Below are 13841 nucleotides of genomic sequence, written 5' to 3'. Positions count from 1 at the left end.
TACAATGGATACATGGATGGTGAGTCTATGGCCTTTCAGATGTGGGACCAACTCCCTTCAGTCAGGAATGATGCAAGTTGTGTGATAAGAGTGATAAATTATTTTTCAACATTCGACCCTGAGCAAGTGGATGAAATTTTGAGCATGGGGAGACATCACTGATTTTGCTGTTTGGCTGTTCTGAAAAACAAGATCTCATTCTTCAAATGGAAGCTGTTGTGTCACAAATTAGAATGCCTTTTTTTAAACAAAAACTTTATTGGGGGGATGAGTCGTTGCATAGGCATGCTAGCACATCCACTGGTTCAACCCTGGTTTTAACCCTGAATACTAAAACGTCTAAGACTACAGCCATATGGAAATAGCATCTTGAAATGTTCTATTGTATTTGTGGGCAGAAAAAGTAGGAGAGGGCATTTCTCTTGTGGGGGGAGTAATCCAACAATTTCTTGTGGGTTTGGGTGCCCACCAGTAGCAGCAGCAGCACAGCTTCTTATTTGTTCCTGAGTTTTTTTAGTTGCTACTATTTTTGCTGCCATTATAAATGGCAGGAGGAGCACCAGCTATGTTGGCAGCCAAACCACACCCTTGCATCTGCCACAATGCCCTAGGTCTAGCATCCTTCTGGGGTATTGTGGGGGGGGTGGCTGCCACCCTCCCCCCCCAAAAAAAAATGGTGGTGAATTTTCAGGAAAAAATCTGCAAAGTGGTTTTTTGGGGGGTGGGCAAAAGGGAAATGACTGAGAAATTTCAGCTCAACTTTAAGACCAACCTTCTGATGTGCAAAGTTTGCAAGTGTGAGTAGGGATGGAGGCAGAGTATAAGTAAAGAATGGGAGAAAGAGGAAATCTTTTCATTTTTATGTGCTTCCAAAACTCATTCATTGCCCAGTTATTGCTTTCTACCTTGCTAATGGATATTACACACTAAGGAATTGGTGATAAGAATCTTTATGATCAGGATTAATCCTGTCATCGGCCACACTGAGCCACATGGCTCAGATGGTGAGCTATACACCTCTTATCTGCTGCCTGCAGGGACAAATACTACCCTAGCTGGACAACTAGCCACTGGCACTACTGCCACCAATGATTCTTCCTTCCTCCCAGCTGCCACTCTTCCCTCCTACCTACCCACTGTTGCTGCTGCCAACAACCCAATCCTCTCTGGGGAGTCTATCTTATGCACTTCTCTGAGTGCACAGCCCTTCCTCAGAGTGATGCATTGTCGATGAGGTCACACCAGAGACTGCTATGCTGCCGCCATATTGCAATGATGCTATAAAGTGTCTGCTAGTTCATCTCTGATTTTAACATTTTTGTATGGTTTTTGTTGTATGGCTTTATGTATGATTGCTTCAAACCACTCTGAAATATTTTATGGATAGTGCTATATAAATACTTAAACAAACAAACAAACAAATAGTACTGCTTTATGTATCTTTGCATTTTAAACTTAAAGTAACTTTAAACAGTATTTGCTGCCATCATGGCAAAGTGACAGTGGTGAATGCACACTCTGGAGTGACTTCACCCATAGTGCCTTGCCTTGAGGAAAGACATCTTTCCCAAGCAAGGCATTGAGTTCACCCTGTGCTCCAATTTCTTATGCATCAGCAAAAGGGAAGCAATAAGAAAGAGCTGGGATTCTGCCACATGTAGAGTTTGACTTTTATATTGCATGTTTGTGCGAGCTTTGCCATTATACCATGGAAATAGCAGGATTGTATAGGGATAGTTTTGTTTCCATGCATGATACTCCCCCCCATACCTTTGCAATAGTCATTAAACTACCCATATGTGTTCATTTGTATTATTCATATTGGCCTCTGCTTTTGAACCACGACTGGAAATACAAAGATATAGAAAGTGTATAGGAAGATGACTGACCAGATGCTTCTGGAAATTCACAAAAGCTCCTACAGAGAGTGTTCACATTTTATTGGAGTCCACCTACACACCTGCATTATTGATAATAAAATCCACACAAAGTAATAGGCGTGGGTAGTTGAGTTTTACTAAGATCCCTGCCAAGTGTCAACAAGATGAGTGGCACATTTTATCATGATCCAGTGATACATTTGCAACTAATAATAGAGGGCAAAGGAAGTATGAGATTGTGCTGTATAAAGATCTGTTGGAGGGGTTAGTTGAAAGAATTTATTATTTAGTGCTTGAGTGTGATAACATTTTATGTTTTTAATTATCAGATTATCTGCTTTAAAAGGAACAGAAATAGCATTTTTGTCTTGATCAGAGGGTATATCCAAATTGTACTGCAGGGTGTTGTGGCACTCCAACTAAGGAATATCCAATCAGAGAAAAAATGTAGAAACTTCATCAAGAGAACTTAATTTCTCCGCATTTGATAGCTTAACATTTTGAGGAAAACATGCCACACTTCCTTGTCTGGATCAAGAACTGATTGCAGTCAGATGTACCGTAATTTGATGATGGTGTTAATGAGGAAACAGTTCTAGGTATCAGTATCACTAGGTAACTTTGTACTGGGCTTCTTTTCACAAAATGTATGATAAAGGAAAGAACTGAACAATCTGTGGTACCTTTACACGTGGGTAGTGACAGGTGGGTAATGTACCAAGAAGAAATAAGAGTGGTGCAGGAGAACATCTTGCAGATAATCTAGCCTTAAATGAATTAGTTAATTTACACAAAAAATAATTCCTTCTTTGCACTCTTCCAACTCACCCTGAGTTAATTAAGGTTAGAATTAAATAGAAAAAAGTCAGCAAATATCTCCAAGGGCATCAATACTAAGGAAAAGAAATAAGTGCTGAGAGAGAGAAAGAGAGGGAATATATGCCAGTATAAAAGGTTAAAAGAACGCTGAAAGTTTAAAGTCTTAAGTCAGGAAAAGTTAGTGAAGAAGTAAGCGATGAAGAAATTTTAAGGTCAGCTTAGAATTGCAATTTAGAACTATTCAGCAACAAATCTAATAAAGACAGTTTTAGAGTCTAATAAAAGTTTGGCTACCATACTGAAATGAACAGTGCTCGATGGCATGCGTTGGTGGGTTGTGTCTGTATAATGGGTTCAACTCATATATTCTGAGGGGTTAGAACAGCTCAACATTCTGGCTCAATTGGAGAAAGGTGGCTCCCGTGGTAGTAGAAAGATAAACTGAAGTGTTGAGGAGATTTGTTTTAGTTTTTGTTCTAAATGCTGGTTCATATCGAATGAGGATAAAAAAATATATATGATACAATGTGAATTATTTTGGTTCTAAAAATGTCCCTTTGTTAAAGGCAACCACCTAATTTCCCACATGATAAGAGTCTGGGGGGTGTCATATCGTAGCCCATATAACTCATTATGATTAAAAAATAGTTCAGTTCTTTCTTAATAGGTATATTTTGGTTTAGGAATGTATTTGTAAGAAGAAGTCAGATAGCTTGGCATCTTATGAATCTGGCCTCCCACCCCAAGGTATCTTGGGTTTAAATATTGTTTAAACCCTGAGTCCTGCAGTGGGAGGGGACCTGTTGGAAGACATAGAAAAAGGCTGACCTAAGTAAACCAATGCTCAGAGTTGTCCACAATGCTCTTCTTGTACAATAACACTCCCAAGGAAACAGGAGATGGCCAACCTTGCACCATTAGTGCCATTTCATGGACATGAATTATATCTTATGTTCAGTTGCAAGTAGGAACTAAACACACTTGACTGTCAGTAAAGTTCATATACCATCGAATGAATTTCATTCAGCATTTCGACTGCACAGACATAAGTTTCAATCTTTTAGATGAGGCCTTGAAAGAGCAAGATTTTGGGAAAGGCAAACTTTTCAGTTTAGTGTTCATGCAGGCGTGCTTCCATTTTCAAGGACTTCCAAGTGTCACCAAAAGAATAGAGACAGTGTAATGATGAGAATTAGATTAGAAGTGGATCAATAGGCCTGACAATAAATGAAAGCAACACAGACATTATTGAGCAGATTAGGAGAGATAAATTAAAGTGGACAGTATATTCTGCAATGCCAGTGCTACACAAATGTTGGACGAAGAGAGTTTAGAAGAATAACAACTATTAGGAAGTGTAAGGAAAAAGAAGTAAATGGCTGTAACATTTGAATGACGAAGGGGAAAAAAACTCTCTGTGCTATAGTGAATGTCAAACGAATGCTGGATGCACCAAAATAAATGAATTGTCAATGTGAATAGCACTAGTACTTTCTTAGAATTTAGTTACCTACCATTGATGGGTGACGAGTGCACAGTGACATGCTTAAAGATTAAAATAATTATAAGATAACTTGTTCAGAACATACTTAGTCTAAACACCTTTGTTAGTGATTCTGCAAACCAGAAATATGAGGATTTGCAAAACTTTTTAAACAAAAAACTATATGTATGTGAGATCTGCAGAAATAAGGCTTATCTTTTCAGAGCTCATTCATTGTTCTACTGTGAGTTCCAGATCCAGACTGCTCATGTTTCAAATTCATTGTACTGTTTTTATAATGTTTCGCCTGAGCCAACCTATTCTGAACAAATTCTGTAAATGGTTTTGGACAGGTAAGCTCACCTTTCAGATGTGTGGGTAGATCATCACATCACAGTGACATTTGCACTCTTAAGTACACAATTATACAAATATGCTTGGAATTCATATCAAATATATGCAAGCAAAGCCAATATTGCAGCTTCTTAACCAAGATATCAAAACTGTATTTTAGTCAGTATTTTAGTGGAAGAGGATAAAATATTGTAGGAATTTCTACTTTCCCTAATCACAGTACAGCTCCAATGCCAATTTGAAGAAATGATCACATTCATTTACTTATACAGATGAAGTTACAGGTAGGTAGTTGTGTTGGTCTGCTGTAGTCAAAACAAAATAAAAAAATTCCTTCCAGTAGCACCTTAGAGACCAACTAAGTCTCTAAGGTGCTACTGGAAGGAATTTTTTTATTCTACAGATGAAGACAGTGGAAAGTTTCCAAGTGATTTGACTAGAGAGCAGTGGACTTCAAAGTGTCTTCCTACAACCCTGGGCGGCTTGCAAACTATTACTTATTTCTCCCTGATCTGACATTTGCACCAGCAAGGGGGAGTAGGGGACATTTTAGGGCAGTTTGTCAATTTGCTAGGGATGCCAAACAGTTAAGCCACCATGCCTTGCTGGTGGCCAAGGCAAACCGAGAGGCCCTGTAGAACAAATATGCCCCACTCCAATTATCAGGTTTTAACAGTACATAGCACCATGACTGTCGAATCAATGTGGAAAGGGTTCCCTGAATGTAGGATATCTGAAATTCACTGAACCATCTAACAAAGTTTTGGAAAACTGTATCTCAGAAAAGCATTGAAGCAATTCTTGCTTTTACTCACTGAAAATTTGTGCATATATTTCCTGAATGCAAGGGCTGACATTTTCAGAGGTGATGTGAGAACAGCTTCCATGTGGTTGGATTCCACACCTCTCTAGAACCATGTGACTTAATTCCTGCCCTCTTTTCTCCTCCAAGCTTTCCCAGTTGGATGAATAGGTCTCTGCTGTTTGGTGTTTGTTTTTTATTGTTTCTTAACACTAAACACTACTGTTTTAGTTTATTATGTTTTGTACATTGCCTTGAGATGTATATGTGAAAGGTGACTGACCGACTGACTGACTGATTGATATATGTTGCCAGAATGGTAATGGGAGCCACGCAAAAGTAACTTCAATGCTGTTCTGGTCATGAAGTGGGCCTCAATGTTTATAGTTCTGCTTCCTGGTTCTCTGTATTGTTTTCCTGCAAGTGCTGATATTGTGTCCAATGGCATGAAGCTTCTGGAAGGATAGTTACAGGATCAGTTATTTGTGGTAACAACAAAGCCCTTGATTATCCAAGGCCTCTTTCTCTCACTTTTAATTAACTTCTATCTCATTTACTCCTCCACTGTGAAAATAAGGTGTTGTTTTATTTTTATAAAAAAACAAGGATGCTAATTTGTGCCACAGAACCCTGCACATCAGTACCACACTTTAAATCATATAATAGCCTTTGCCGATGTGTTAAATGTTTCCTTGGTTTGACAAAGGTTGTTAAATCTAAGCAGACATGCATATGTGCATTTTTACCACTAAATTAATTACCAACACTCTAAAAGATTGCAAGAGAGAAGGCATTCAAAGGGCTGGGCACGGTGCATGTGGCTTCCATCCAAAAGAATAACATTGAGCCATGTAAGTCATAATTAATTCTATTGCAAATGTCAGAACACTTGCTTGGCATGTCTAAGCTGACCTACGAAAATTAGTCATCTTTCAGCAACTCCTTTTATCATTTGTTTTTCAGCAACAGCGGCAACTTGACCTCTTGACTATAACCAACCCTGGTGAGTAAGCCACAAGGCTCAGCTCTTTTTATGTTTTCTTAAAGAGATGGTTGTCTGAATGTGTCTCTTTCTCCCCTCCCTGACATGCAAAATGAAAAACACTGTTCACCAGAAAATCTTTAACATAATAACAACTGACAGCTATATTGTGCTTGGTAAAGCCGCGGGCAGTTATCCGTTCACAGAGCTGCCTCTTCAGACCTTTACTCTGTGAATTTGAGTGCTGATATTTCTTTAAGCCTCCTGGGGTTACTGTTAGTGGTATGTCTGCAGGGTAGATATGCTATATTTCACAATGTATGTTCAAGTATCACAGAAGCATTCCATTTAACTCTCTGCAGTGGTAAACTTAGATATTTACTAAAGAACAGAGGGAGCCGATATTATCATTGCTCACTGCTGGAAAGAGAGAATGTGTTTGTCATCTTGAAAAATATATTATTAAAAATACTACATTAAAATAAAATGTTTCTGAAAACCGCTTTCTGAAGAACATACTAGCATGGCTATTATTAAGTGATACTTGTCCGTTTAGTACGGTGGCGATTAATCATGCCAATAATGTTTATACTAGTTTATTTGTTTCCTGCTAAGTGCTCAAAACAACAGAATTGGCCGTGTGGGGTGAAGGCTGGATGACTCTGCTTAGCAGACACGGGATATTGCAGTAGCTGCATGGCACACCCCGTTCTGTGTCGTCGTAGCTAAGCATTGGAGTAAGTCTGAGTTGTGGGTAAGAAATAGAAAAAAAACTGAAAGCTGATACCATGTAGCATTAATGGCAAGGATCCAAATCTAAAGCATTTGGCTTCTTCTGATCTCCTCTGAGAGCATGGTGATCATGGTGCATTGGAGGATTAGAGCTGAAGAAGACTAATGTAGCCCAAGGGAGATCCCTTGAGACCTTGTATTGTCTTGTGCAAAGCTTCTGGCATATATTGCTGCCACCTCACCAAAAAGAAAACTCCAGCATAGAACACAGAGGCAGTGTGATGTTACCAAGCCTACACATATCTCAGATTACACCTTATGTTTTAACACATCGCTATATAGGTGTAATACTTTGAGATCTTGGGTCTAGAGAGATAGTGTGTCATGAAGAAGTTGTACCGTAGTCCTATTACTAGGGGGAATTAGCAAGGACCACTGAATACCAATTCAGGTTTTTAAAAAAGTTTATTATAACAAGTACCAAAAGAATTAGAAGGTAAAATGCTGATGCTGCTTGAGACTCCAAAATGGGATAATCACAAAACTTAAAATGGTAACAGGGCTATATACAGACTGAACAACTCCCATGTGGGCTGGGTCAACAGCTTATTTGCTGCTATAAATGAGATTGATGGAGGCAGGGAGCGTTATGGTTGACGTGTGAGAGTGGAGAGTGGTACTAGGGGTCTTGTAAACTGCATGGGAGCCCTAGATGTACCAGACTGAACAAAAATGATGGGGTTTGGGCCTCGTGAGGGAAGAATAATCAGTGTCATTTGTGAAACAGAAGAGAGAGAAGTAAACAGGAGTTACAGATACGACTACAGTTCCAAATGGCCCCACCCAAGCCTACATGTCGGGGGGAGGGATAGCTCATTGCACTCAAAAACTTGAACATACAAAATTGCCTTGGTATATCCAATACTCTATGCTCTCTCTTTAAAAACTCATTTAAACATGAAAATGTAAGATTATCTCCATTTCATTAATTTGTGACTCACACATGGATAATTTTCAGGTGGCTTTCATTTCTGCTAGAGCTGTTTTATTGTGTCAAATTATAGATGCAGTTCTGCATTGCTCAGTTAATTTTTCACTGGTTAGAAAATAATATGTTAACCTTCCTAGAGTTAAATGGGATGATATGTGAGATTTACTGTATTTCTCCTTTGATTGAGGCTTGCTTTCCTCCATACCACTGCCTAGGAAACTGCCGTGCAAAATTAGATGAAAAGAAAAGCTTCAAGACGTGTTTTTGGGGAAAAGTTGCTTAAGAACAAATTCCACTATTAAAACTCTCTGAAAAGCCATTCCTATTACAGTCCTGAACATTCTGGAGGCTTCTGACTAATTGAAGCATGAAAATAATATGAACTCAAAGTCATGAAGCTATAATACACCTATTAGTAAAAATGATACAGGGTAATAAAATGTGACAGAAAGTTGTTCACCACTGAAACTCATGCTCCAACTATTCTTAATAGGCCATGCTAATTATTACTACATTGATTCTGATCAAAGTACACGTCAAGGGATCCTGGCTGAGTTTTCAAACAACCACACATAATTACTCTTCATGTTTGTTGGTGAGAGCTTCATAGGCTGTTGTATTTTAAAATGAATTCTTACATATCTTCCTATTAATGACAGTCTGCGCTGAAGAAAATATAATAATGCTCAGAAGAAGAGGGCAAATAAATTAGCAGGTGGGGAAGTATGTTAATCTGTTTGCGAGGTTAAATAGTAATTCTGGAGATAATGTTTACACAACTCTATGGAAGCTGGGAAGAGGGATTAGTTTTCAAGGCTAGTAGATGAGACCTTGGTCTTATGCATATTTTCTCGGACGTACATTCCAATATCAAGGGGATTGCAGCCTTAAGCCATTACTACTCATGTAATCATTACATCTTAGTTTTCCTGTTTTTAATCAGCAATGGTCTGCTTTGCACAAACCGCTGCTGGGGTGGTAGTCCTGCGTTTGGACTATACCAATTCAGACTGCTGGTGAGGAGCTGAATGCTTTTTTACTGGGGTGGGGGTGGGAGATAATCCCTACACTTAGAAAGTTAGAGGAAAATCTAGGCTTCTCCCCGACATTCTACATTTCTTTGGGTAGTGTGTGTGTGTGTATGAGTGAATATGAGCGCAGTTTATAAAATGAGCTCCCACTCACAGTCTGATGTGGTATTGTCCAGCTATAGATTTACAGTGGGTTCTCCCAGCTTTGTATTCTACAGTTACTACAGTACTGACGTGTTGGATTTGCACATCCAGTGCACTCAACTGCAACATTCTCTAATCTGGCACCCTCCATATGTTGTTTGACTATAGCTCCCCTCATTCCGAGCCAGCATGGCCAATGGGCAGGAGGATTATGGGAATTGTAATCCAAAACATCTTGAGGGCATCAGTTTTGGGAGGGCTGCTCCATTGGTTCTTGGTCTGTGCAGGTCTCATATAGCATGAATGGCACAGCTGGAGCAGCTGGGATAATGCCATCATGGAGTTTTCTAATATCATATAATTTCTGAGATAGCAAAAGTAACTTCTGATACTGTGCCTCATCCGATTTACCTAATTCCATGACCAGATAAAGTAGTAGCAGTGGGACATGGAGAAGTATCCTAATAAATCCCAACAGACTACAAAAATAGCATCTCAGTAACTTAGTTCAGCAAAATACTTAAACCTGCTCTGAAATACTGATTCTGGCATTTTTATCATCCACGGGATACGAAAAGATCCTGGGCCTTTTCAAGGGAAACCTCAACCCTGTAAGAGAATTCACAATAGTATTTATTTATTTATTGCGTTAATATCCTGCCTTTCCTCCACAGAGCCCAAGGCAGCATACATGAGTCCTCCACACACACCCTCCCATTCATTCTCATAACAACCCTATGATATATGTTAGGCTGAGAGATAGCAACTGGTTCAAAGACATGGCTGAGGAACAAGATACAGCAATCCCAGTTGTTCTTTTTCCAAGTTTGCCTCCTATCATGATCCAATATTTGTGTGTCCTTCAAATGAATCCTGGCTGCCTGCAGAAGAATATTTTCACAGTAGAAAATCAGCAGGCAGGTGTACAGAGGGGGTGGAACAGCAATACCTGGGGAGCAGAGGTTAGGCTTCTTTTTTAAAGCCATAAACGGAATGATTTATTGTGTGACAGCTTCCCAGTTTCAGGTGCAGAAATGGCCTTTTCAATCCTTGTAGCCTCTGTTCCTCATAGCTTTGCATCACTTTGTATATGTCCACCTAAACTTCTAAAACTGCTGCCAAATTATAAGTGTACTCTGTTTACACAGCAGAGAAATATCCCATGCGCAAAGAGCTGTGTGGGGGCTATTGTCAGGTTCTCCTATGCCATTGCTTGTTTGTCCCCTCATGCAGGATATTCATATAAATTCTCCTCCTAGCAGCCATTCCGTTCTGTCACAATCAATTGAGCAAAATGGAGATCCAACAGCTATGGACTCCCACCCTATTCTTCCATCTTGTTTGTGCTCTACTGCATTATCATGCTTCATTGCCTCTGTTCTTCAGACTAGCTTTGCATCTTCCAAATCATGATTCCAGAATAAGTCTTTGCTGTTTACATAAGCTCCCTTCACTGGACTCATATTCGAAACAGGAGTTTTATTTTACTTGGGGTCTGAGGCTGAAACCTGACATTATGTTGTATGAATATTCACCTCTTGAAGTACTTGACCTTCATCTACTTTTGTCTATCCAGCCTAAATTATCTTTTCTCTTGTATCATCAGTCTTTCTCCAAAATAATTTGTATGCTTAGATGACTGAATGATACTTAAAATTTTGCAGCAGTTTTAAAAACTAGATGGTCATATACAGAGTGTTGCAAGCCTTGCTAACGATACAATCCAATATTTTGCTGTGGTGGGCAGACAAATTAGCTACTCCAGAAAGGCGCTTCTATGCATCCCCACAGAATATATAGGGATATTATATTTTCTCCTCAGCCCCCCCCCCCATCTCTTGTTTTGTGACTAAATATGGGACTCTTCTTTAACCCAATTTCTAGCATAGCGACTTTCGTTGCTAGGTGTTATTTTAAAAATAGGAATTATAGCAGAGCTGCTTGTAACACTGTAAGATTGGTCTTTTTGCTTGCTTAACATTTAGTTTTGGTGCACACACACAGTATATAGGAAACCTGAATCTTAAGTGTGTGCGAGCGTATTTTTTTCTGTCGGGAAATGGTTTTTCATCAAGTTAAATAAAAACCATAGAGAAGGCATTTGAAAAGCTAACACCATTACTTTTGAAATCTTTCTGCAACACCTTATTATTATTCTAGGTCACTGTGATGTTTCCATGCACCTTGGCATGTCCCTTTAATTGGATCCTTGCCTACGAAGGTCCAGCATAGTTGCATTGAAAGCTGACATTTCCAACTAACTGACCTTTTCAGGCCCAGTGATACTTCTATAATGATTATCCCCTTGCATTGTTTGGACACAATACCACATACTTCACAGCACATAAAGAATATGGTCTTTGAAAACTATTCAAAATTTCCAATCTCAAGTTAGCAAAATGAGAAAATTGGGTACAAACATTCATCAGAAGTGTTATTGTGCAGGTATCGATTTGAATGCCCTTTCATTTCTCTGGGAAAAAGTGTTGTAGTATAGAGTTCTAAATTAACTTTTGTTCTGTTTTTTTTCCCCTCCCACTAACTATAAAAAGGTCAAATTCATTCATAAGCCTGAATAGATTTGCTGGATATAAGCAATAAGATAACAATCAACCTTCAAATAACCTTTAAAGAGACAGTATCTTCCTCTATGAACAATAATTGATCTACTCATTAAGCAGGAGGGAATTCTTTCAGGCTCACCTAAGCAAAAAAAAAATGTATAGGAAAAGGACACTATCTAAAACAACAAGGAAATGAAGTTTTAATATCAGAAATGGTTTAATTCTGCACATGTCAGTGACGTCAAAGGCCTGTTCAGACCTTTACATATTAGAAATGAAAGCCTATATTGTTGGGTCATGGATGGAGATATTACATGTTGAGAAAATATAGAATCTCTTAGTATATAGATAGTTGTTACTGTCTACACACATCATGAAAGACCAAAGGAATGTATAAACCCTTGACTCATTTCCTGATCTGAATATGCATCCAGGGGAAGAAATGGTATCTGAACAGGCCACTAAACAACAAGAGGTCACAGTTGTTGTGGTGCACATACTGCCTTTTCTATAGGACAACAAAATAATGAGAATCCTCTGACTATCGAGTGTTTTGGAGAAGGAAATGGGCTCATTTCTCCTTTCATTCAGGTCCATGGTGGCAGGAAGATGCTAAGATAGTGGCACATTGTCACTTTCTTTTCACACTTAATGGCTAACTTTTAAAAGTGACCACTCCTTTCTTCTGATAGTACTCACCTTTGTCTAGTCAGGGTAGATCAAAACTCCTTTAGCTTTGTAGACATCAAATCAGTGATACCATGATAGGATCTCATGAAGCTTCCTTGATAGAATACGTTGTGTTCATCTACTCCAGTATTGCCTCCACTGTTAGTGACTCTTCAGGGTCGTGGGTCTCTAATGTCTTTTTACTGAAGCCTTGTAATAGCCCAAAGCCATAATTTCAGGATTTCTGTTTTAATGTTCGGCTTAACGTTTTACTGTATTTTTATCGCATTTGGATGCTATGTACTGACCTTTTGCTTGCGTTTCTATTGTTATAATTTGTGTGAACCACTTAGAGATTTTGTTATATTAAGCAGTATATGAATTATTAAAATGAATGCAGATAAGCTGGTAATGGAACAAATGAGGAACTGCATTTTGGGGGGCAAAGGCAGCTAAAGGTAGCTGAGATGGATGGATTAATATGGGCAGCTGTGGCTCTGCTACATTATCTTTTCCAAACATACGGTATGGAAAGTTCTGATCACTGTTCTGATCACTAGGTCCATGAAAGCTACTCTTCTTACTATTTTGTATCCTTCATAAGTAAAAGGACCATTTTTAACCTCATAAAGGAATAAGATGACTAAAGGAATAAGATGACTAAAATGTTCCCGTTCCTTGATGAAGTATATTTATGCATTTGCAAGGCTCTCTAGAAAGTACTAATAATTAATATAAAAGCTTTAGTGTCCACTTATAAATTTTGCCAGGAAATTTTAAGAATTATGCTCTGTCAGCCCTTTCTTCTTTTTTTACAAAATGAATACTTAGCATTACCATATTCCATCTTCGACAAATAAGTGTGACATTTTTAATGATTCATTTAAGTTGCCGGCAGGGGTGGGGTGGAGAGAAAATGAAACCTTTGAGGTACCAAGAGATGTAAATGTTGTTTTTCCACATTTTATGATTCCCAGATTCCTCCTCTAATTGCTTTGCTAACCCCAAGTTTATGAAGTTATTTTCCAGAGTCAAACTCATTTGTATACATGTCAGAATATAAGCTGAATTTTAAAAATAAGACCTCTGGATTAGAATTCAGGAATGATAAACAAATTCATTTTGAATGTATTTGCATGCAATTTACATGTGACAAAATGTACCAATATGCGCCTTTCACATACAGGTCCAGCATCTGTTTAACAGGATGGAATAGCATGAGGGGATTTTGTGTTGCTTTATAAAATCAAATAAAATGATGAATGCTAAAATTCAATGAGTAAAAAAGACTGGTGAGGGTAGATAAGAGTGTAGGGAATCTATGAATACTAGTTGCATCATCTGCAGCTTTCAGAATAGAGATTTTTGTACCAGTTCTATACCTCTCTAT

At 38.5% G+C, this 13841-nt stretch overlaps 1 protein-coding gene across 1 annotated transcript in view; it reads left to right on the top strand.

Moving 5' to 3' along the window:
- BEND5 (BEN domain containing 5) overlaps positions 1-13841 on the top strand; it is a 728817-nt gene that overhangs the window by 343416 nt on the left and 371560 nt on the right. Inside the window, exon 6 of the mRNA XM_081009445.1 lies at positions 6302-6341. Coding sequence (XP_080865571.1) covers positions 6302-6341 — 40 coding nt within the window. The remainder of the gene's footprint in view (positions 1-6301; positions 6342-13841) is intronic.

This window comes from Podarcis pityusensis, assembly GCF_964106645.2.
Source record: "Podarcis pityusensis genome assembly, chromosome: 6".
NCBI lineage: Eukaryota > Metazoa > Chordata > Lepidosauria > Squamata > Lacertidae > Podarcis > Podarcis pityusensis.
This window is presented reverse-complemented; position numbering and strand designations above follow the sequence as displayed.